A 26,249-nucleotide genomic window follows, 5' to 3' on the forward strand; every position below is an offset into this window, starting at 1 on the left:
GCTTCAGGTTGAGAGGAAATTTGAACCAAGGTCTCCAGCTCCTCCTAGTCCAACTCTTAGAGCAACTGATAAATTTATTTATTTTATTTGACTTATATCCCACCCTCCCCACAAATGGGCTCCCCGCGAATGGGTAAAATACAAAAGAACCTGTATTTGTGCCTAGGCAGGCACTCCGCTACTTGTCATTGGATATCCCACTTCCGAGATGAGTGAAGTCAAAGAGCAACAGTTCTGAGTTCTGAATCTTGCCTAGGTTCAATAGTGCCCAGGTCACAAGAACAGCAGAATTTGAGTCCCATGGCACCTTAGTGAGTAGGGTTGCCAGCCTCCAGGTGATGGCTGGAGATCTCCCAGAATTACAACTGACCTCCAGGCCACAGAGATTAGTTCCCCTGGAGAAAATGGCTGCTTTGAATGGTGGAATCTATGGCATTATATCCTACTGAGATCCCTCCCCCTCCCCAAACCCTGCTTTCTTCAGTCTTCACCCCCCCCCTCCCAAAAAAAATCTCCAGGAATTTACCAACCTGGAGCTGGCAACCCTATTAGTGAGCAACAAGATTTTCAGGGCATGAGGTTTCAAGAGTCCAAGCTTCCTTCTTCAGACACCCTAGAAAGGAGGTTATCTGAAGAACCGAAAGTTTAAAATCTTGTTGGTCTCTGAGGTGCCACTGGACTCGGATTTTGGGGACAGAAGATATTTGAAGAAGGGAGCTCTGACTCTTGAAAGATTACACCCAGAGTATCTTGTTGGTTTCTAGGTGGCCCACGTCCCCCCACCTGAAACTGCGGGCGACAAAAGCACCACAGCACTTTCTGCAATGATGACTTGTTACCATTAGGGGCCGCTCTCCTCGTCCGTGCCTTTTCGTTCTGCCCCTGGAGCGCGGAGGCAGCGGTCGTCTCATCCGACTTGACCCCCTTATATCTTGGGACATGCCGCGGCCTTCGTTTTCCTGTAGTTCTTGGGGCACGTTGATAGGAGGGAACAGATGAGGGGCAACGGCCCTGCGGCCTGTACTCGTCCTGCAGGGCAAAGAAATGGCTAATGAAGCTGGTAGGAACGAAAGTTGCTCGGAACTTTCTTCTGCGGGCGGCGAGGGAAGGTTTTCCTGGCTGGATCGGCCTGCTGTCTTGCTGCGCTCCGCGTCTGGCGAGGGGCCGTTTTCGAAGGGTCATGCCGGGCGTGGGGCTTCTGTGCCGGCTGGGGTCGCGGCTGCTGACTGGAGGGCGCCACGTTCCGGCTCTCGTGGCAGCCGAGACAGGAGTTGGGAATAGGTGGGTGCTGGCGCTGCTCACACCCCGCGCCCGTTAGGGTTAGCGGAGCCTGCCCCTCCCGTCGGTGCTCCTGCCCCTCCCTTTAGCAGCAGTTCAGAAGAGGCGATTCTCGCACCTGGGCGTGAGTGTGTCGGAAGGGGGGTACATTTCATCTGCAGAATGTTCGAGTTCAAAAGACGAGCGTCAGAAGGGGGGGGGGGAGCGTTGAGGATGCATTGAGACTGCTGGAGCCGGATCGTGGCCGTGCATCGAGTTTCTGTTGCAGGGTGTTCTGTTGCAGGCACGAATCTGTGGTTCTCCCTAGATGACTTTGAACAATGGTATTCGTCAACTCAACTGTGTGTCCTTGCACCCCCCCTCCCCGCCAGTTCTTTAAGACAGTGTAATCCCAAAGAGTTACTCCAGTATAAGCCTATTGACTTCAGTGGGCTTGGAGTGGAGTAACTCTGCTTAGGATTGTACAAATCTTTTCGTTTTCCCTTTTGAGTTTTGTGGTATGGGGAGGAGTGGGGATGGGGAACACACACACAGAGAGAGGGGGGGCTACCTCATAAAGAATCAGGCCATCGGGACATCCAAGTCAGTATTACCAGTCCGGCAGCAACTCTCCAAAGGCTCAGGCGGTTCACATCAGCTGCTACCTGAACCTTTAAATTGGAGGTGCAGGGGATTGAACCTGGGACCATGAACGTGCTAAGTATTATTAAAGTATTATTAAAGACACCTGTACATCATAGGCAGTCTCAACCAATTATCTTACCAGGATCCTGATACTGTTGTCCCTTTTTAATGATAATATACATATCTTTAGAAATCACATCTTAAAATGTGATGTGTGAAAGGCCTGTACGGTTGTGCACTCAAACTTTTCTTTGAAAATGGCTTATATGATGGAAGTTTAGGCTTAAAATGACAGTATCAGGAATGGGTTTAAAATGGAATTAGACAGATTAAGGGAGGAAAGTCTATTCATAGGTACTAGCCACAATGACTAAAGGGAACAGCCTCCTCCAGAGGCAGTAAACCTTTGAATACCAGTGCCAGGAGGTAGTTTTAGGTGGATAGCCATGTTGATCTGCAGTAGAACCGCAGCATTTGAGTCCACTGGCACCTTAGAGTGACAAGATTTTTCAAGGGTATAAACTTTTGAGAGTCAGAGCTCCCTTCTGCTAGGAAGCAGCTTCAAGGCCTCTGTTTGGTGGCCTTCCAGGGTATCTGGTTGGCCACTGTAATGCAGGATGCTGGACAAGGTGATTGAGCAGGGCACCTCTTATGATGATCTTCTTATACCCAGTCCCTTGCAGCTGTGCTCCACCATAAGGTTCTGAGGCTGTGGCCTTCCCTTCACTATGACAGTTGGAGTCCAAGCAGTTCTATAGACAATTGGGGCACAGATTGACACTTCACATAAGATGCTACCTTATTTGTAGCAATACAATCTCTTGCTGCAGTGAAATCCTGGAATAAGCTTGCTTTGTTCACCTGAACAGAGCCATGTGTCTGACGCTTAATGAAATGCCCCCTCCGCTCCATTTTAAAATTACCAGATCTTTCTCTCAAGACGCACACCACTGTAGGAGCATCAGTGGATATACACATACACACACAAGGCAACAGCACATGTAACCCTCACTTCTTCCTCGTGGCTCATGCACACCTGCATTAACTGGTCCTGGAGTAGGTAGGATCTTGTAAGCTCATTTCTCCTTTTTCTTAATCAGTCCACTGTGAAGATGTGCAGTTAATGTCACATTTCACCTTTCCCACCTCACTTTTGGTAGTTTGAGAAACAGTACAGCATAATGTTCTGGAGAGACACCTACGTGTTTAGGCATCTCAGTGTGCTCCTGTCATTTCACTGGTCTTCCATTTGATGCTGTTCAAGACTGTCAGTTGAGCAATGCATTGAGAATCAACATTAAGGTTGGAATCCTCGACTGATAACAATAGTTATCAGAGCTCTGCTTTTCCTATTTGTGTTTGATGGTAATGTGGAGGAGCTAATTCAGAGGGGCTTTGGGCAGGTACAAGTCAGTTTGGTGTAGTGGTTAAGAGCGCGGTTCTCTAATCTGGGGAACCGAGTTTGATTCCCCACTCCTCCACTTGAAGTCAGCTGGGTGACCTTGGGTCAGTCACAGCTTCTAGGAACTCAGCCCCACACACCTCACAGGGTTATTGTTATTGTGGGGATAATAATAACATACTTTGTAAACTGCTCTGAGTGGGTGTTAAGTCGTCCTGAAGGGCGGTATATAAATCGATGGTTGTTGTTGTTGTCAGGGACTCTTGAGACCCAGCTTTATTATTGATGGTGCTATACAAATAATGGTCAGGATAGCAGAAGTGAACGCTAGGTGATGGTGGGAATGCTGCAGTGTGTCTCATTTTCTGAACCATTTTTGTCTTAATTTGGTAGGGGTTTGTGGCGTGTGATAGCCAGGCATATTGTTGATAATGCCACATGGTGGGATGAGCACCTTTCAGAAGAGAATTGCAAGTTCCTGAAGAATTTAACAACAGAAGAATTCAAAGCGCAAACAGCTAGTAAATTGTGCCCGCTGAAAGATGAGCCCTGGCCTTTGCACCACTGGGAGCCAGGTTTGTATATAATATGAATAGAGGCAAGCTTTTTGTCACTTGACAGAAATTCGTTAGAGTTGCCGGTTGCTTCCAAAGCTTTTATGTACAAAATCCCTTTGAAGTCTTGCATTATTCCACATGAGTCACCTATGCATTATTATTTTTTTTAAAAAAAATCAGGATTGTTTTGTCATCCTTTGTGTAACAGTTGCTTTATGTGTTTCGCAAATAGGTTCACAGAAGTTACAATCCTACAAAATAATAAAAATATGCCAATTTAAAAACTATTTTTAAAAAATTCCAATCTCAGATCTTGGGAAACACAGGTTTGGAAAAAACCTCATCTCTACTGGAATTGCAACATTTAAAAATACAAGTGAACCTGGTGGAGGGGGAAGTTGGGGAATTTAATGTAGGGAATCTGCTTGGTCTAACTTTAAGGGAACATGCTGGCTGAGGGTATGAGAACGAGCTCAGAGACCATTCTCTCTAATGGCCTGGTATAGCGTGGCAGGGCTGGCAGACTGGACTGTGTTGTTTTCTTCGAGGCCTCCTCCATACACTGATCCCACAGTGGATTAGATTGAGCCCTTTGGCTTTTAAATGGTTTGCTTACCATGTTACAGTCCAAGGATATACACAGCTAGAGATAAATATGTCATCTGTGGTGGTATTTCTCTTCCACTTTTGCCTGCAGGGTCCAAAAGAATCGGTGTGGTTGCATTAAAGTTGGGAATGATGCCGTTATGGACCAAGGCTGGTGAAAGACTTCCTGTCACAATGCTTCGGGTAAGATGTACTCTGACCTTTTAAAAATGGTAAACTTCAATGAAGAAAATTGTAGTGGTCCACACAAAACCAAGAATGAAATCTTTTAATACTTTTTATTGGGATCAACCAAGTTGACACAAAATCATGTGCTCTGTTTTGTTCTTGTTTTTAAATTTTAGTGAAGAATGGCACAAGGAATTTGCTTTCTGGATGCCACTTTGGCTATGTCTATATTTATAAGGCTTTTTAAAAATATAAGAATACAGACAAGATGATCTTGGCAAGCTGCATGATGATTCTTGAAGGCAAGGGGAATACCTTTGGATTTTAATATTAAGTTAAAAAGAGTATTGGGTTTCCTCTAGCTTGATCTGAACCTCTTGTGTTCTTGCCAATACGTTATCTTTGTTCCGTACTTCAGGTTTGTCTACCATGAAAACAGAAAATATGCACAATAAAATGTAACTGGCATCTAGTGGCAACTTAAAACTTATTCCAACATAATCTTAACATGAGCTCACTTCATCAGATACATATAGTAAGTACATAACTATTACCAGCACACAAAAACAATTACTTGTCTGCTTATCAGCATATACCGGCATTAATCATTTGTGGTACACAAACAGCCTGAGAGAGCTCTCTTGTGTTTTACAGAAGCTTTTCAGTCAGTCACTTAACAGCATTTCTTTGCGTGTCAGATCAGTTTCTATTTATAAAGACCAGTCGATGGAGTTTTTAATCAATTGGTAAATCCCTTTCAAGGCAGTCAAAGCCTGCTTTGGTTTCTTAAGACTATAGCTTGCACTCAACCTGAACAACGAATAACATAAGGTTTATTGTCAGTCTTTCATGAATATATTGGAATTCATCTTGAGTGTAAACCATGAAAATAATAGCTTCTTAAGTGGTTAAAAGGCTGCAGCACATAGAACATGAAGTCACATTATTCAATGGCCTTTTAGTAATAGTTGGCTGTTTGATTTACCAGTCTGTGTTTTGAGATCTTGTTTACCATTTTGAATCATCTTTTGAAGGTTCAAGACTGCCATGTTTTAAAGTACATTCCAAAAGAAGAATGTGATGGAAAAAATCCTTTTATAATTGTGGGAGGGAAAAATGTGTCTCCATTTCATGTAAGTATACTGTAATGCTTTTCTGGCCAGAAGTTTAATAAGTGTAATAAGAGTTAGGTGAGATGCCTCTTTGTGTATTAAAAACTTGTCCTTTTATGGATGGATGGATTTGCCATAATTTCATGACCTGTGATATTTTCATCCTTCCTCCACTACCATTGCCAGTATTTATTAAGAATAATTATGAAGAAAGGACCGTTTTTCTGGGAACCTTTCAGCTAAAGTAGATGAGACACTCGTCAATCTGTGGCCAGCTCTCCAATGTCTTGTGTTGAAAAATGGCATGTCATATGTAGGATTAAAATAACCTCCCTGTGCCATGCCTGTGATCCAGATTGGAGGCCCCACAACTGCTATTGATCAATAAAATATGCTCAGGAAGTTCAGTCGCATGACTTCCAGTATCTCACCTATTTTGGTCTTAACTCTTTTTGTTTTGTTTTATGAGATTCATCTTTTATTGATTTTGGTACACTATTAGCTCCCTTCTTCCAAGGAGGGCATCCATTATTTCTTCCCACCCTCCATTTTATCCTCACAGACTTTGAGAGAGAGTGCCTGTCCTTAGGTCACTCCACAGACTTTGTGACAATGGGGAAATTTGAACCTGGATTTCCCAGATCATAGGCATGAGACTGTGGCTTCCATCTAACCCCCAGATCCCGTCACTGTTATCACTATAGCTTATGCAAGAAGCTTTTGTTTCATTTTTAAAAAGGACAGTATTGTGCATGTATCCTGTTGGATTTTGCAGGCAAAGATGCACATTCTCGTTAATTAAGAGTTCTCCCTATGCTTGGTTGAATACATTTTCTTTTCTGCATTTACTTTATTGTTTTAATATAGAGTATCTTAAAAGTGTCTTCCATGGAACCTGTTTAATTTGCATATTATAGGACAAGAAAATCTCTGCATTAATGTTCATCTTTTGATTTTTGGCAAGATGCCGAGACCCATATCTGTGTCCTGCTTCTGTACCTTTTAAAGATATGCAGCAAGAGGAGCTTTTTGTAGCCTGCAGCAAATATTGATGGGGAAAATTGACTCACTAATTTGCTGTATGCAAAGCTGCTGTTGAAGTCACAGGAGCAAGGGCAATAAAGTGTCATCAGGGAACTCTGGCTCTTGAAAGCTCATATCCTGGAAATCTAGTTGGTCTTTAAGGTACTGCTGGCCCCACATCTTGCTCTTCTGCTACAGACCAACATGGCTACCCACCTGAAGCAGCCCTACATAGCACTCATGTTACGTTTTAAAAATAAAACAGTCTTGTGGTAATTTGGAAGATTTAGGCTTGTCCGTAGCCAAGAGGCCATGTATGGCTTATCAGTAAATGATTTTGCCTCTTCCATATTAATACTTAGAGATACAGCGTGATGTAGTGAGTAGAATGTTTTTCTGGACTGGGGATATCCTGGTTTGAATCTCTGCTCAACCATAAAATTCACTGAGTAATTTCAGGACTACCTTGTAGGGTAGATTGTGGAGATAAAATGAGAAAAGCTGTAAGTTTTGGGTGCCCAAATTCTTTGATGCAATACAAAAGTCCCAGTCAGCCCAAGGAGGAAAGTGAGTATCAAAGGGTAGTTGACACATTGTACTACCTAGCATAGTTGTACTACCTAGCATAGCATGTTCCAGTGGGCTTCTCTGTCAAAGGACAGCATTGTATAGCCTGACTTATGGTGCAGTGATCTTACCAAAGAGTTAATGGACCTTATTTCCTGTTCATCTTAAGTAAGATGTCTTGCCTAAAAATTTGACAGCTGTTGTGTTTTACAATTCAGGTCTTTAATGTAATTAGCATGAAGATTTATATATCATTTTAAATGTTCATTGCTTGTTTTTGACATTGCCAGTGTGGGGATGAGCTCTCTTCAGATGAAAAGTTGCAGGATGAAAAATGCTGTGTAGGAATAGCTCATCTCTTCCTTAAAATGAATGATACTATAAAACTTTCATCAGTGATCTCTTGTAAAATTAATTGGTTTTTAATCAATTGTAGCTTAAAGAAAGATTATGTAAATTTGCAAGTAGTAGGAGTGGAATCTGAGGCAGAATGTTAAAGAGGTAATCAGCTTTATCCAGTCTCTGTTGTACCTATGAAACAATCTCTGCCTCTTGCAGAACTAGCTGTTTATTATTTTTTATGAGGAGGTGGGAAATGCTCTTCTGTCCTGGCAGTAGGAGATGCAGGGATGTGTCTTATCTTGCAGCTGCCTTGTTGAGTGGGATCTATTACCTCAATGGGGGTCTCCTTGTGAATTGGGGGAATGAGCATACAGGGAGACGCAGTGAGAGGGGGGTTACTAGCAGGATCTCCACCGATGTATACCAGGAACATTCCCTTAGAGAACTCTGTGAAAGAACGAGGCTGGTGTTCAACAGGAATGGTTTTATTAAAGGAGCACCTTGCTTTTTCTCGGCCTCAGACCTAGAAGGGAAGGAGTTAATGGTATGTGCAGCCTCCCTCTTTTCCTTTTTTTAAATCTTAATTTGATTTTTTTAAAAACATACAGAATATATGACATCAAAGAAAACTGGCAAAGGAAAAAATTAACAATACCACTGTAATAAACGAGAGGCAAATACCATGCTCCGACTATTAGGGGTGTTGCATCAGTTCTTAGCCCCATCAGAGAAACAATTAATGTCATGCCCTCAAATAGAAATCCAGTCCCGAGGGTGTACATTAGATGGAATAATTTCATTCTCAGCAAAATATTGCAGTATCGGTCGCCAGGCACTTATCCAGCTACTCAGCAGCCCAGCTTTCAGCCACAGCCTGGGGCCAGTCCTCTGTGGCTCATCTCTGTCCCTCTTTTGAAGTATGTGCAACAAATTGATGCATGTTGTGTCTCAGGATAGCTAGACCCTGGAGGGAGAGGAAACATTCTAGTCACCTGGACACCTGGGCCCTATCACCAGTGCTGTCTTCTCTCCTGCAATGTTAACAACTAAGGGGAAAAAACAATGCAGTATGGTGGCCTAGTCCTTTATCTGTTTACCTGACTCACTTTGGGTTGCAGATTGCAAGCCATGCTCCATGAGCCCTTTGGTAAATACTTGAAATGGAAGAGGAGCAGAAACCTGGCTCAAACCTCACTCAGCCAGCAAAAATATGCTCTCAGCCTTCTTCCACTCAGCCTTCTTCCACTGGGGGATCATCCACCTTGGTGTTTTCCTTCCTTCGCATCAAGAGATCAACATGTATATGATTCGTGTTTGAGATTATATTCATAGCACTCCCTAATACCATCTGTAAACAGTTTTGTAGAAATTGAAATGCCTACCTTTTGCCATCTTCTGTTGATTAAATTTGCTTTCACATATTAGAAAGTGTGTGGTAGCCAGCTGGAGTTGGGTATTTGGAGGCAAAAAGAGCACCCCCAAAGCTCTTTTCCTTCCCCAGTTTAGCAGTCATACTTGCACTGAGTTTTATTTTGTCTTAGGTGCTATAACTCCCCTCCAGACAAGATTTACATACTGGGCAGGGGAACCCCACACTTCAGTGTAAACGTTCAGCTCCCCTATTCCGTTTGTATATTGGATAAACTATATACATTATTTCAAAGTTCCATTGATTACTGTATATAATTTATAATGTCACATACTTGGGATTATCGAAGTGCAGATCTGTTCATTTTTAGTTTGGGGGCAGGGGTTGTGGTGAGGGGAGAAGGGTGGATGAACGCTGCCAGTTATGTACCTTCTAGCTCTGTTATCCCAGAATTGCAAAGGTTTCCTGGTATTATAGAGTGTATCTACAAAATAGTGAGCAATCTACAGATTGTTGAGGTGATGCTGTATAACCTTAAAGCTGTCCTGATGAATTTGTCTAAAAAAGTTCAGGAAGGCGTTTTCATTAGGAACAGGAAAATGGCAGGGAACTTCTGCCACGCTGCCCACCTGACAGATGGTGATTATCCAAGTGTGTCGCTGCTGCCAGTCATGTAAATTGCTTTCTAGGGAGATCCATTTAAAGGCTGAAATTTGGTTGTACATTTTCCATTCTCATTCTTTTTAGCTGATACATTGAGGAAAAAGGTTCAGACGCTGTCTGAATTAATCTGCTTTAAGCCATTTATAAACTATATTTTCTCTGTTTTTTAGTTAATAATGAACGCTTCTTTTTATAGTAAAAGTGCCTTTTCATTAAGGATATGTTGAATTAAAAATCTGTGGAGAAAACTTCTGATGCCATTTTAGTTCTGACTCCACATTGATTCATTAATGGAGTGGCCCTTCCTTTTGCCCTTTTTATTATAGCAAGTCTAAAATGTTATCCTTTGATCCACTTCTGTGGGATCAGGATTGCAAACTCTGTAAGGAAGAGATTTGGCCCTCATAATTAATGATACTTACAATATCACAGTTTGAAAAGCATCATTTTTAAAATTGAAAAATGCTTACATAGCTATTTACATGCGTATACCATAAAAACACATAAGATAATAATGACTAGAAGATGGATTTGGACATAACCTGGAAAAGGTTCAAATGAAGCTCATTTTGAGCCTGGACAAGTCACTACCTTGCAGCCTAACCTCCTTCACTGGTTGTTGTGAGACTGGGGTTGGGAGGGGGGTTTGCATCACCATTAGCTTCTTAGAGGAGGGGCATATCGTGAACTTGAGTGGTTGTCAGAAACAACATTTGGCTTTTTTACCACCCAGTCCTATGTATATTTGCTCAAAGGCAAGTTCCAGTGAATTCAGTGAGAATCCCAGATGTGCACCCTAGGAGCTGCTGTTCCTGTAGGAGTGGTCTCTTGATGAGGCTCTTCTGCAATTTTGAGAACAGGGAGTGAGCAGCACTACCACATAATGTCTGCTGTGGAGGCTGGGGCCAGTCACAGCATTAGATAGTAATTCCTATGTATTCTGTAGACATATACAACATATTTTCAACAATATATTTTTGTTGACATGTAAATAATTATGACAACAGTTAACATGTGATGAGCGGGAACTCCCAAAGACTTATGGAAGGCATCCCCCCCCCTATTCTTTCCCTTCCCAGAAAGCTCCCCCCCCAGCCTCTCCCCCTTTCCTGCCGCCTTTTCTTCTTCCCACCCACCAGCCAACCTAACTTTATCTGCCCCCCTCTTTAGTTTTCATTCCTTTCTTGCCCTTGGCAGCCTCTATCTGGGAAAACTATGTCCCCCTTACATAGTGGTGGTCACTAGACTGGGCCGAGTTGCACAGCTGGGAGGGAGAGCTGAATATGCAGTGTGCCAGACCCTGCCTTGCCCTCCCAAAGGGAGAAAGAAGAAGAGAGAAAGGGAGAAGTAGCTTGCCTAACCAGTTAGCCAAGTGCCATTTTCCTTGACTCAGGAGAGCTGGGCACTGCCTCCTGTACCTCAGGCAGGCTAGGTGCCCCTCTCATACCTCACACAGGCTCAGACAGACTAAGTGCAACCCTTCTGACAGAGGGCTGGCTTGGTCCACGGGAGGTTGCCATTGATCTTCCTGGAGGTGTCTGGGTTCTTATGGCCAATCTGCCGCTTCCTGTGAGGTAAGTTAAGTGGAGAAAGTGTAACTGGTGCAAAGTCACCCTGTGAGTTTCCATGACAGAATGGAGATTTGAGGTCCTAGTCTGAAACTAACTACTCCATCACACTGTCTTTCAGCAGGTAGCTGCAGTTGAACAGTAGCAATAAGCCGGGCCTGGGAGAGTCATTCAAGGAGGGTGGTAGGAAGTCTTCCAGTGGTTGCTGCCAAGCCTAGTTCTGTTGAGTCCTCCCTTAAAGACCAAAACAGCCCTGGAATGGGCCTTGTCTAATCCCCCCTCGAAGTTTGGAATGCTGACAAAACTGTTGTGGTTGCCTAGCAACGGCCACTGAGGGCATTCATTTCTTAAAGCTACAGGCTCAATTTTTATCATTTTTTTTTAATTTTACCAGTTTTTTAAAAAAAGATTTCAGATTCTTTTCTGAAAACCTGGAGCATTTTTCAGGTTTTTAAAAACATATGTCTTGTACTTTCATGGTTCCAGTCTCCAGATTTAAGTAGCCTCAGATTTGGCTGGGTAGAGAATTAGATATATTAATGATAATATATTTAATGATAATACTTTATTTAAAAGTCAGTGTTGTAATTTTTAATTTGGTATCCAGATATATTGGTAGTACTACTGTTTGATTTTTTTCTGCCTTCAACTTTTAATTTTTTTCTACACCTCGGATTAAAAAAAAAGATTCCTAGATTTAAGGTAGCACACAGTACAACAGTTTGCAACACTTTCTCAAGTATTGGATATATTTTCAATTTTAAAAAACCAAGTCTCTTACCCTTTTAAATACCATAAATATGCCAAATATTACAATTTTATGTGTTAAATCAGCAGAGTATCTTTAGTTTTGATAGGAAACCAAGTATTCTATATATATTTCAATTTCCGCCAAATTTCTCCTGCTCCCCAAAACTGGACCCCCCCCCCCAATGGCTTCAAAATTTCCAAAATTTTTACATTGCTGGCCAGGAAATTCATTGGCAGGCACCATGTTGGAAATTGGTGTTCTTTAGAACTGAGACATTTCTTAGTGTTGAGAATTAATCTTTTCATGTCAGCAGGAGTCTCGCTATACTTTTTTTTTTTTTTTTGAAAAATTTTTATTGGGTTAGAATCCATTATTTCCACATTTACATTCAATTTTCCCCAATTTTTTCATCTCTAACCCCCTCCCTTTCCCCCCCCCCCTTTTTGTTGACTTCCAACAGCTTTCCAACCCTTTGTCCCCTTTCCCTTACTTTTATTAGCTTCCTCTATCTAAAACAAATATATATTCTCCATTATTCTAAGCAGTACATCCTTAACTATTTTTAACATTATATGCCCAAACTGTAAGTCTTTGTTTCCATCTTAGATAAACAATTTATCCCAATTTTTCAATTTCAGATATTTCTATATATCATAAACCATATAGATCATACATTCGTTTATATCAAACAATTTGACTTATTCTCTATATATATTACTCATTCTATCTTTTTATAATAGTTCTATATATCTCTCCTCACGTAGTCAATCAATTTGACCCATCTATATCTTCAGACATTCAGTTTGGTACAAAACTTATCAGAAAAAAAGAAAATATTGTTAGTTAATCGCTCCTTATATTTAGTCCTTATAATTAATTATTTTCTCTATGTTCTGTTTGTTAACCTATATATATCTATATATATGTCAATCTATTAATCTGACTGCTTGTTAATTCACATTTATCTCTTCTCCCCCCGGTAAAGTCTCCCCCCTCTACTTCAATACTTCAGTAGTTCTCAAACTGCCACAGTTTTCCTCCCACCTCCCATTTCTTCTCCAGGTATTGTTTCAGCTTCTCCCAGTCTGTGTTGAACTGCCCTGAGTCCAGATCTCTCAGTTTTCTTGTCATCTTGTCCATTTCAGCCATATACAGCAATTTGTAAGTCCAATCTTCAATAGTTGGCACTTCTTGTACTTTCCATTTTTGCGCATACAAAAGTCTAGCTGCTGCTGTCATATAAAATATCAACGTCCTGTGTTGGGCTGGAATTCCCTCCATTCCCAAGTTCAGTAGCAGGAGTTCTGGGTTCTTATTAATTTGAAATTGTAAAATTTCACTCATTTCTCTTATTATTTCCCCCCAGTACTGCCTGGCTACCTCACACGACCACCACATATGATAGAGGGAGCCCTCATGCTTCTTCCATTTCCAGCATTTATTAGAAGTATTCAAATTCCCTAGCGCAATCTTCTTTGGTGTCATGTACCAACGATAGATCATTTTGTAAATGTTCTCTTTGATATTAATACATGTCGTTGTCTTCATTGTAGTTTTCCACAAGTATTCCCATGCCTCCATTGTTATTTCTTTATTAAAGTTTATAGCCCATTTCACCATTTGTGTTTTAACTATCTCATCCTCGGTATACCACTTCAACAGTACTTGGTATACCTTGGATATTCTTTTCTTATCTTCTTTAAGAAGGGTCTGCTCTAGTTCCGAATTCTCTATTCGTATACCTCCCTTTACAGAGTCCGAATTATATAAGTCTCTGATCTGTCTATACTGGAACCAATCGTAGTTAGGTGATAGTTCCTCTTGTGTCTTTATTCTAAGTTTGGATGCTTCAGTTTTAGTTATTTCTTTATACGTTAAACATTGTTGTTCATTATCAACAGCTCTCGGGTCTATCACCTCATATGGAACCACCCACAAAGGGGTTCCTTCTTGTAGATAAATTCTGTACTTCTTCCAGATTATGTATAGACTTCTCCGAACAAAGTGATGCAGGAACATCGAGTTGACCTTTACTTTGTCATGCCATAAATATGCGTGCCATCCAAATATTTTTTTATATCCCTCTAGGGCTAATAGTTTCTTGTTCTTTAATGTCATCCATTCTTTCAACCAAACTAGGCAGATTGCATCATGATAAAGTCTCAGATTGGGCAGTTGCATTCCGCCTCTTTCCTTTGCATCTTGTAAAACTTTCACTTTCACTCGAGGCTTCTTGCCTGCCCAGACAAAATCTGATATTTTCCTCTGCCATTTTTCAAATTGTTTGGAGTCTCTGATGATCGGTATTGTCTGTAGCAAAAACATTACTCTTGGTAACACATTCATCTTAACTGCTGCAATCCTGCCCAACCATGACAAATTCAGTCTATTCCATTTAATCAAGTCTCTCTCTATCTGAGTCCATAATTTTTCATAATTGTTTTTGAATAGATCTATGTTCTTTGCAGTTAATTCGACTCCCAAATATTTCACTTTACTTGTTACTTCACAATCCGTTGTTTCCATTAACAATTGTTGTTTCTGCTTAGTCATATTTTTGCATAATATCTTTGACTTCTTTTTGTTAATGAAGAAACCTGCCAAGTCTCCAAACTCCTTGATCTTATCTATCACTCTTGGCATGTTCTCCAATGGGTCCTCTACAATTAACATTATGTCATCCGCAAATGCTCTGACCTTGTATGAATAGTCCTTTATTTTTATTCCACGAATTTCATCATCTTGACGTATTTGTATCATCAGAATCTCCAATACTAAAATGAACAACAATGGAGATAACGGGCAACCTTGTCTTGTTCCTTTACTTATCGTCAATTTCTTGGTCAATTCATCATTCACCACGATTGCTGCAGTCTGGTCTCTATAAATTTCCTTAATTGCTCTGATGAATCTTTCTCCCAATTGTAGCTTTTCCATAGTGGCAAACATAAAGTCCCAGTTTAAATTGTCAAACGCTTTTTCAGCGTCTACAAAGAAGAAACCAACCTCTTTGTCACAACGCTTGTCATAATATTCAATAGCATTGATCACTGTCCTTAAGTTGTCTCTTATTTGTCTGTCTGGCAAAAAGCCTGCTTGTTCCTCCTCTATGACTTCCGAGAGCCACCCCTTCAATCTCTCCGCCAATATCTTCGCAAAAATTTTATAGTCATTGTTGAGTAGCGATATAGGTCTATAATTTTTCACATTAGTCAGGTCTTGGCCCTCTTTTGGGATCAATGATATATTCGCTTCACTCCAAGTTTCTGGAATCCTTTGATCCCTTAAAACCCCATTCATCACCTCTTTTAGGAATGGTGCCAGTTCATTAGCCATTGTCTTATAGAATTTAGCCGTAAGTCCATCTGGCCCTGGCGCCTTTCCTAGATTTGCAGATTGTATTGCCTTACTTATTTCCTCGTCAGTTACTTCACTATTCAACTTATTTCTCCAAGCTTCCGAGATTTCTGGAAGTTTGGTTTTCTCCAAATATGACGCTATTGATTCTTTGTTTACTTCTTTTTTATTATACAGCTTAGCGTAAAATTTATAAAAGGCTCTACTAATGGTAGCCTGCTCCAAATACGTTTTGTTATCTTCGCAAATTTTATTTATTATCTTCTTTTCCCTTTTCTTCTTCAATTGCCATGCCAGGTACTTCCCAGGTTTATTAGCACCCTCAAACGCTTTTTGATTCAGTCTTTTGAAATTCCACTCCAATTCTTTATTGCTCATTGCTGTTAGCTGTTCTTGAAGTATTTTAATTTCCTGGTATACCTTCTTTTTCCTTGGTCTCTTTTTTAGCTGTATTTCTTTGGCTTTTATTTTCTCCTCAATCTCTTGTCTTTTCTCCTCTTTCTTCTTTCTTGCTCTACCATTTAAGTCCATTAGTATGCCCCTTACAACCGCCTTGTAAGCATCCCAAACTTTATTGGTTGGTACTTCTTTATTCACGTTGTATTGTATAAAAAACTTTGTCTCTCTTCTCAATATTTCCATATTCTCTCTTTCCTGTAACAAGTCCTCATTTATTCTCCATGCTTTCCTTTTTCTCTTTTTTCCAAATTTCCACATAATTGGGTTGTGATCTGAGCCTACCATAGGCATTATTTCTACCTCCTTAGTCCATAATGCTAAGTCTTTTGAGGCCCAGATCATATCAATTCTTGATAATGTAGAATGCCTTGCAGAATAAAAAGTAAACTGTCTGCTTTTAGGATATTCTCTCCTCCATACATCTTCAAGAGTCTCTTGTTGAATCAACTCCAAAAAAAGCTTTGGTAATAGTCCTCTTTTCTTTTGTGCCGTTGTAGTCTTTTTGTCTAGTTCCAAGTCTGTCACTCCATTGAAGTCTCCAGCAAGAATTATCTGGTCATATGCAAGATCGTCTAAATGCTTCCTTAAATCCTCAAAGAAGCTTTCTTTTGCACCGTTAGGTGCATAAAGTCCGACTACCAACACTCTCTTTAAATTCCAAATACATTCCACTGCTACAAATCTAGCTTCCACATCTCTCATAACAAATTTTGGCTGTAGCTCCTCTTTTATGTACAACACCACTCCTCTTTTTTTCTTGTTGGAGGCCGCTACAAATTCTTTGCCCAGTTTTCCAGATTTTAAATATTTTACATCCTGCTTTCTGATATGGGTCTCTTGCAAACAAACAATGTCACATTTTTGTTTTAGTAGCCAGTGAAAAGTATTTTTCCTCTTATTCGGTGAGTTTAGTCCATTTACATTCCAAGATAATACTTTACACTCCATACTCATGATCTTGTTGGTAAGTCTTTTTCATTGTCCTTAATAAATCGCTCCATCTCTTGCTCAGATCTGATGCGTTTTTTGGCCCCTCCAAACTCAAAGGACACTCCTTCCGGTAACTCCCATCTGTACCTGATTTTCATGTCCTTCAAAATCTGAATTAGCACTTTATATTTTTTCCGGTCCAGTAACACTGATCTGGGCAGTTCCTTCATTATAATAATCGTCTTGCCATCAATCTCCAATGGATCTTGAAACTGTTTTGTCACAATCCTCTCTTTCATATTTCGTGTTGTAAACTGCACAATCACATCTCTTGGTAGTTTCCTCTGGGTTGCTATTCTCGAATTCACACGGTATGCCACATCTAGGATAGCCACAACTTCCTCCTCCTCCTTCCCCAGGTACTCAGCCAACACCTCAGTCATCTGTTCTTGCGCTGACTTTCCTTCCACTTCTGGCAAGCCACGAAAACGTAGCTGCTTCTCCATATGTTTAGTTTCTGCAACTGACATTCTCCCCTTCACCAATCTCATCTCTGTTTGTTGCGTGTCTGCTAAATTCTCCATCGCGTCTTCTACTGTTTTAACTCTCTGCTGCGTTCCTTGTAATTCACTTCGTATTGTTTCCATACCTTTTTTCACTTCTGACAGCTCCGATTTTACTGTCTGTGTAACCTCTTTAACCTCTTTTATCAGCTCCAATTTCGTGTCCTTAAGTTCTTTAATCATATCTAAAAGTTTTTTGTCCAGGTTTTTATCCAGGTTTTCTATTGCCGATTGCCATTCTTTTTTTGACATCGTGGGGCTTGCTTTAGCTCGCTCCCACGAATCCGCTCTCTTCCTTAACTCCGTGGCGTAAAATTTAACGTTTTTCTATTTTAAATGTCCCGGTCTTCTTATAGAAATTAAATTTTAAAGAGTCCAAAATGTCGGGCGTCTTTTCTCTATGGTTTCTCTATGATTTTGTAATCCAAGATGGCCTACTTCCTCTTCCGCTGAAGCCGCGACCCTTCCCCTTTCAAAAATGGCGATTCCCTACTTCCTGCCCTCCAGCAAGGGCCGCTTCTCTCCAGCCACTCTATTGTTATTACGCACTTCCTGTCTCCCGTCTTCCCACAGCAGATCTCGCGATGGTGTCTTTTTCTCACAGCTCCAAAGCCACAGGTATTCAAAACAATAGTCCCATTTCTTTAATAACTTCTTTAAACTTAGTCTCTTTTTAAATTCAATTCCTGCCGAGTCTTCCCCTCCTTTTCACTAGTCTGTTGCAGTTTAAAAATCTACTTTTTTTCCTCTCTGTTTTTATCAATCTGTCCCGTCTCAGAAGATAATGATCTTTACCTTCTCTTCACTTTTCTCGGGTTGTAATCGCTGTTTCGATTTTAAGTTCTCCTCTCAGCTTCTTCCCCCAATCGAAGCTTGGGTATGTAGGTCTTATGCCAGCCGAATTGGCCCCAAAACTGCCGCAGAGATTATAGCCGACCCGTCGCAAGGTGGGACCTCAAGGATCGGGAGGGGACCCGTTGTGTAGAGCCCCCCCTCGTCCGAGATCTAGCTCACCCTAGGGTCTTGAGCGTTCTTTGCCTGCTCCCCGCCTGAGAGCAGTCGGCCGCGGGCTATTTTCACCCCGCCGGCCGGTTAAAACGGCAGTCCGGTCAGCTCCGCAAGTGGAGCTGCGTTAGACCTCCATGGATCCCAAACAGGAAGTCTCTCGCTATACTTTTTTTTGATTTTATACTAGTGTGCATGGATCTCACAAAAAATCTTGAGAACAGTATAGGTGATGCTAAGAATTCATTTCCTGTCATACAGAACAACTCCCCCCAGGTTCCTCTGAAAAGAGGAAACAGTTGTTACACTACCTTAACTCTTGCATTGTAGGTATGCCCTGGGTGATGGTTAAACACTGTATTTGCATATAGAAAAGAACTGATTGAATGGAAACTGAACCATATTTTTGTGATGAAGACATTAATTATTCTATAAAGCATGATTTCTTTGTGTTTGCTGTTTAAAGTTTATCTCAGAATTTTTAATGTAATGGATTGAATTTCATTTTTCTCCTTCTGGATTCTAGAAAAGTCCGTCTCAACTGGAGTTGTACAGAGCAATTGGTATTCCACCAAAACAGAAAATGACAACATTTAAAGTGTCAGATAATGCTATCATTAAGCCAGGTAATCTTTTCAAAGTGGAAGGCCCTGAATATAATTTTGCATAATGTTCTCTCTTTTGTAAATCAGCGCCATTGTGCAGAGGTATAAAAGTGTGCTGATGTGTAATATCTCATGATAGAAGAGAACAAACACTGAATGTGTAAAAGGTCAGAATTAAAGACTGCTCATTTTCCGTGGGAGGGTAAAATTGCAGTTGTTGTTTCTCATGTCTGCTGTTTTATATTTTTTTAAAAATCCTTTCCTCTTTGAGGAGAGATGGATTTTTTCTTTTTATTATTATTATTATTTAACAAACTGCCAAATTGCGGCTATATATTGAGACTATGTAAAGCTATGTTTGTCGTTTTTGTATTAGGATTCACCTAATACAGGGGTGGGGTTACAGCTCAGTGTTAGAATATCTGCTTTGCATGTGAAGAGTCATAGGTTTAGTCCCCGACATCCCCGCTTAAAAGGCTCAGGTAATTTGAAAGACCTCAGCCTGTGACCTTGAAGAGCTGCTGTCAGTCAGAGCAGAAAATACTGACCTTGATAGGCTAATGGTCTGGCTTAGTATGAGGCAACTTCGTATGTGTATATCGTCTCCTGCAGTTTGAAAATGCATATTAAGAGCTAAGTCTTAACCTGTCACAGTCCTGTGTTCTTTGTCCAGCTAGAATGTGTGGTTGGAATGTCAGTAAACATAAAATTGCAGATTTTAAACAGAAATTGCCTGACTAGATCAGTTTTATGTCGATGTGGAACACTAGCACTTTTCAGAAAATCTTCATCAAGTATCATTTCCTGAGGCATTTTTCTTCCTCCATTGATTGCTTTTTATGGGTTTGGAGAATACAGTAGGGTTATATTATTGTTCTTCATGAGTTGACATGTCAGCAATTTAGAAAATTTGGGCCTTTTTATGCAGTCCGTCATGTTCAAAAGCATGGTAATTTAATACATGGCAGTTAAAAGCAAAAAAAGAACAAAATCTGTGAATGTTTAAAGACTATCTGCAGACAAAGAATGGAAGGAGAAAAGACCACTGGAAATGAACTGAAGACTTTTGGGGTTTTAGAACTGGTGGTTCTTTGTCTTTGCAGTCCTGGAGGTCGATTGACGGCTGAAGCAGCTTTTCAGTGGCTGCTCTTGAATTTATTTAAACTTTGTTCCTCATGCCATTCAAAGAACTTCACATAGCAGTTTTCACATTATGTCTTCCTTGTTGTCAGTGAATTGGCAGCCTCGCTTTCTTTAAAAGCTTCAAATCTAATATGCTTGTATAATGACAGATAAAATTTTGAAGTAATTTGGCAACAGTGAACTTGATTTTAATGACTTTTCATTCACAGTTTTCAAAGCTGTGTGATAATAATTATTTGCAGTACAACAATTTATTGGCTTAAACTCCTGTAATTTTCTCCCACTTATTTAAGGTACTCCGCTGTACGCTGCTCATTTCCGCCCTGGACAATATGTGGATATCACTGCAAAAACGTAGGTGGCTTTATACTGTAACATACTAAATGTGTGGAGGTTTTTAGTCACAGAGTGATGGTATTTGTTCGTCATATTATTTTGATATATTAGGTGATCATTTTTGAGATGCTTGTTCTCTAATACAGTAGCACTTTTCATTGCTCTACAGAAAAGCCATCATTCAGATTTAAACGCAATGTGTCCATTCAGTTGTGTTAACTGCTGAAGTGAAAGCCAAGCTCTGGGTGTTTGTGTGTCTCTGTCTACACTAAATGCATATTCATATAAATCCTGTCCTTTTTACTCATTTGTATATGTGTATTCAATGATAATAAAAATAACTGTGGGTCCGTACAAATGTGAGAAATTTCTCCTACCCATTCTCCTTTTCTGTCTGTCCTTTCTTCATTGTTGTCTTCAGTTCTGTTCTGCAGAGGCTTTGGCTTTAAACTCCATAGTCTTCATCCTAAGTTTTAAACACCTGATTGTCTGGCTTAGTTCTCACTGAGGAGCTAATATCATGTCGAAATCATGCCTTCAGGCAAGGCGTGCGTGTGACTGAATGAGTCTCCTTGGAAATTTCTGTGTGAAGCATATTGGGATGAATGCTAGGCTAGACTTGCACTTTCTTTAGTTTTCAGGCGCATAGTTTTATTTTTGTTTTTTATCTAAAGAATCTTTCATTTGTATAGCACCCCCAACCTACCATCTGACATGATATTCCCCAGATTTGGTGTACTGCATTAGTGAGAACTAAGCCTTTGTGTAGTGTAACCACATTTTCTCCCATTCATTCTCTCATTACCCTGAACTCTTCCATCCTCTTCCTCCTCTCTCCATTGTCATAGCCTTTTGTAATATTTGTGTAACTCACCAGTGGTGGGAAAGAAAGAAGACGATGACCTTTAAGTTAAAGAAATCTTGAAATTCCCTAGATTTAACAGTAAAGGTGAAACTTTTTAAATTAAACCCCTATATTTGCATTTACAAAGGTAGCTTGACATAGGATATCACTTGAGACCCCATGCAGCTTAATTTAATTTTTTAAGCAGAACTGATTTCAAATTTTGTGTTACCAGTCAGGGCAGGATCCTGTATTCATTGTGCAGGATAACTTGGTGTGGGCATTAACTTTTTACATTGGTGAGTGGAAGCCCAGAATATTCAGACTTGGGATGTCACTGAATACCTGGGAGTATACTGTAGTTGGCAGGGGGGATATAGCCTGGGAAGGGCCGACACTTAGTATACGGAAGTGCTAGAAGTGCCTTGCCGCTGGCTGAGGATTGGTGGCATTAAATGTATGCCTAGGAGTGGCAGGGTTTCTGTGTGGCAGTCCTAGGCTGCCATCTCTAATCTGTTAAATGCTGGAGACTTTTTTTTCTTTTGTCGTATACTTGGAGCTTGTTAAAACTTGAAAGCAGAAACAGGGAAAGAGATTGTATACATAACAAGAGGCAGCACTCTGGGAACAATTTGTGGTGATGAAATTGCTTTTCGATTTTGATCCCCTGAAAAACACTATTTATGGCTTTGTGGATAGTTCACTTTTTTTTTAAAAAAAAGGAGGGGCAACTAGATGAAAAGTTGAAGTGGACACTTAGTCCTCTGACACCTGGGATTATGCTGCTTGATTAAAGTTGACAGAGCTATTTTCTTTGAAGTTTGGTGCCTTCAGATCATGAATTGTGGATGGAGGCTCTCCCTTCTTCTTCCCTGCGGATTTTGCTTTGTTGCTAAAGCGTTCTTAATGTCCTGAGCTCTAAGTCAGCGTTCCACAATTACTCGGAAAATGGCTCGCTTCTAGTTTCACCTCCTTGCTAAACAATCAAATAGGGCATAAAAACCTTCCACAGAATCTACTGGAAGCAAGAATTCTTGGTCTCAGCAAAATTGGTATTAACTACCCGTCTTAACATTTACTGCACTAGATCATATCCGCTTCAGCCATTGTGTTCAGAGGCTTTGTATTCCCTAAATCAGTAAAGACGTTTGCAATGCAGCCATTTAAAATTTGCATAATATGAAATAAGTGTAAAGAATCTGATAGTTAAGTAGCTAATAATCAGAACCAATTGTACTGGTTTCCATTTAGTTCACATAGTAAATTGTATACATGCACTGTAGAACATTTGAAGTATCTTTTTAGTGCTTCATTGCCATAATTCTTACCCTGTGAGGTTTGTCTTTCCAAGGAAGTGTTAGTTCTAAAAAAAGTATAGACCACACCCCAGCCCCAGCCTTTCTGATCCTCCCCTGTCTCTACTCAAAATGTATGTTTTCCTAGTCTGCCCCAGATGCTATGTCAAGGGGTGGGTGAGAAAGGATGAACAGAGGTAAAGGACATAGATCTCAGCAGAAAAGTATTTCACAGGGAAGGTGCAACCACATAGAAGGCCCTGCAGTTTATACACCTTTTACTGTGGTTTATTTAGCCTGTGAGACAGAAGAGGCTGCTGAATTCGCATCCTATTCAGGGTGACTGTGCTGTTGCAAAAATATCTTTTTCTAGGCATTTACACTTCAAATCTGATTTTGTTTGATGTGCTTACCTTCAGAATTGGTAAAGGTTTCCAAGGAGTCATGAAAAGATGGGGATTTAAAGGCCAACCTGCTACCCATGGCCAGACCAAAACACACAGGCGACCTGGAGCAATTTCCAATACCGTGAGTGTTCTTAAGTCTTACTCTTGTGGGTATAAAAAAAGTACATGATCAAAATATGTTCAGTCAGTTGTACCTACACACTCCAGATCAAGTAGTGTAAATTACAAAATAATCTGTCCCAAATGGATCTTAATTATAAAATATGAGTAGATGAAATGTAACTATTACTCTAATCATAACAACCATTTAAATTCTGAGTGTGAACATTTAGGCTAAGGAAAATAAAATCCAGTCTTATGACATGGTAATTTTTAAAAATGCAAAATTTCCCTAAACATCATTTTGTTCTATACATCCATGTAGCTGGTGCTCCAAGCATGTAGAATAGATCTAGATGCCGCAAAAAGATGTACCCAGGCTTCTCAGTGCATGTAAAGCCTGGAGGCAATGCCTGCCCCCGCCTTCACCTGGCTGGGATCAGGCACAGAGCAGGAGACAATGTCCAACCCCTCTTCACCCAGCCAGGATCAGCAGCAGAGCAGGTGGCAATGCCTGTTCCCCCCCTCCCCCGCCTTCACCCAGCCGGGATCAGACGCACAGCAAGAGGCAATGCCCTCCCCACCTTCACCAGCCAGGATTAGGAGCAGATAATGAGGCAATGCCTGCCCCCCTTCATCAGACCAAGATCAGGCATGGAGCAGGTGGCAGTGCCCACCCCTCACCTTCACCCGGCTGGGATCAGGTGTGGAGCAGGAGGCAATGCCCTCCCCCCCTTCACCAGCTGGGATCCGTAGCAGAGCAGGGGGGAATGCCCCCCCATTCACCCGGCCAGGATCAAGAACAGAGGAGGAGGCAATGCCCTCCTCCCACCTTCATCTGGCCAGGATCAGTCATGGAGGAAGGGGCAGTGCCCATCTGCCCACCCTTCCTTTTCTCACGCCCATTGTATTTTTTCCCACAATGGGCTTTGTTACTAGTTTATTATAAATGACCATGTACTGTTATGCACATCATTAAAGGCATGTCACCAAGATGCATTTTAGCCGTATCCCCTGTGATAGAATGAAGTGCCCGCAGTAATTGTTTTGCCACAGCCGAGAGCTAGTCTGGTGTAATAGTCAAGAGTGTTAAACTAGGACCAAAATAGAAAAGAGTCCAGTAGCACCTTTAAGACTAACCAACTTTACTGTAGCATAAGCTTTCGAGAATCACAGTTCTCTTCGTCAGATGCATGGAGGGTAAGAAGAAACTGGTCAGATATATAGGTGGAGAGGGGAGGGGGGAGTAGATGCGATCAGTTTGCTTCTGATAATGAAATCAGTTACTTCTGATAATGAGATAACCATTCATAGTCCCTATTCAATCCAAGCCTGACTGAGTCAGATTTACATATGAATTCCAATTCAGCAGCTTCCCATTGGATTCTGTTTTTGAAAGGTTTCTGTTGAACGACAGTGACCTTTAAGTCCTTGATGGGATGTCCTGATAGATTGAAGCGTTCTCCCACTGGTTTCTGGATGTTGCCATTTTTAATGTCAGATTTGTGTCCATTTATTCTTTTGCGCAGAGGTTGGCTGGTTTTGATTCTTGAAAGCTTACGCTACAGTAAAGTTGGTTAGTCTTAAAGATGCTACTGAACTCTTTTCCATTTTGCTACTACAGACTAGCACGGCTAACTCCTCTGAAACTAGGACCAGAGATACCCGAGTTCAAATTCCCTCTTGCCATGAAAATTACTGGGTGACCTTAAGCCAGACATTGTTTCAGCCCACCTCACAGAGGTATTGTGATGATAAGCTTACAGGAGGGGAGAACCATGTACAGAACTCCAGGCTTCTTGGAGTAAAGATAAAAATGCACTAAATACATTCATTTATTTTTTATGAAGTCTTTCCTTCCTGAGTTCATATCCCTCATCTTGACTGCATTAGACTGTCGACTTCTTGTTTAAGTACTAGTTATTTTTAAAGCAATATTTTTTGGTCACATGTCAGCTTGCTTAGTAGGTAAGCACTTACAAGAACAATCTTAAGTAACTCTCTTCATATTATTTAGAACTAAACCTGAAATCCTTCCAGTTTAATACACTACTCTTAGCTAGAGTGAAAAAGCAATTGCCAGTAAGGTGACTGAAGCAGTAGGATCCCTGTAATATTGGGCCATTTGTCAATTTGACATTGTTAATTTCAAATGTATTGTACATTGCCTGCAAATGCCTTTCTTTACATGGGCATAGCTCACTCATTGTTGATTCCATACAGGCTAAAATTGAACCCTTAAAAAGATGGATTGTGGCTCAGTGGTAGTTTCTGCTTGGCAAGCAGAAGGTCCCAGGTTCAATCTCGGAGGCATTTCAGATAGCAGGTGATGTAAAAGTCCTCTGCCCAAGACCCCAGAGATCTGCTGCCAGTCATACCAGACAATATTGACCCCGATGGGCTAATGGTCTGATTCAGTATAAGGCAGCTTCATATGTACATATATCCAAGACTGTGCAGAAGGCAGTGATTGACATATTTCATGCTTGGTCTTGCCCTACAAATGCCTTTGGATAGGATAGGTTAGAGGACAGCAAACCACACTTGGTCTTCATATGACAATAGATGGCCTTCACAGATGTATCTTGAACTTTCAGTATTTCTGGTCGTGTAGCGGGACAGAAGCAATAAAATACAAATGAGAGAAAGTTCAGAGCAATCAAGTGTATATATAATGGATTAGGTCCTTCAGAAAATCTCTGCTAACAGAAAGGATTTGCATCAATAGAGCTAGACTTCTTCATCTCGTTGCAGCTCAGTTTGCTTCACCTGGAGGACAGGGGAACTCCCAGCACAGCATGAGGGAGACAAACTCAGAGGTCTGCCCTAGAAGGAGGGAATTCAGGGCGGGGGCAGACCCTTCAGTTAGCAGAAATTTATTTTGCTTGGTCTTTCTCACTTACTTACTTACTTATCTGATTTGGCAGTCAACAGAAACAGACCTGAAAGATTTCTATCACTTGGTTAGTTTGTGACTTGTGTGTGTGTGAAATCAGCAATCGTGGATCAAATACTATGGAAAAAACATTAATTTTTGCATTGCATTTCTTCAAAGATAATAATAACATTAACATTTGATGTATATACCGCCCTTTGGGACAACTTAACGCCCACTCAGAGTGGTTTACAAAATGTTGTTATCCCCACAACAATCACCCTGTGAGGTGGGTGGGGCT

The 26,249-nt window shown here is 40.8% G+C and overlaps 1 protein-coding gene across 1 annotated transcript in view; it reads left to right on the forward strand.

Annotated features, from left to right (window-relative positions):
• Positions 1-1,076: 1,076 nt before the first annotated feature.
• MRPL3 (mitochondrial ribosomal protein L3) overlaps positions 1,077-26,249 on the forward strand; it is a 39,828-nt gene continuing 14,655 nt past the window's right edge. Inside the window, exons 1-7 of the mRNA XM_054992140.1 lie at positions 1,077-1,281; positions 3,698-3,879; positions 4,559-4,650; positions 5,670-5,768; positions 18,871-18,970; positions 20,386-20,446; positions 22,987-23,095. Coding sequence (XP_054848115.1) covers positions 1,181-1,281; positions 3,698-3,879; positions 4,559-4,650; positions 5,670-5,768; positions 18,871-18,970; positions 20,386-20,446; positions 22,987-23,095 — 744 coding nt within the window. The 5' untranslated portion in view covers positions 1,077-1,180. The remainder of the gene's footprint in view (positions 1,282-3,697; positions 3,880-4,558; positions 4,651-5,669; positions 5,769-18,870; positions 18,971-20,385; positions 20,447-22,986; positions 23,096-26,249) is intronic.

The sequence above is a fragment of the Eublepharis macularius genome, chromosome 11, assembly GCF_028583425.1.
Source record: "Eublepharis macularius isolate TG4126 chromosome 11, MPM_Emac_v1.0, whole genome shotgun sequence".
In the NCBI taxonomy this organism is placed as follows: Eukaryota; Metazoa; Chordata; class Lepidosauria; order Squamata; family Eublepharidae; genus Eublepharis; species Eublepharis macularius.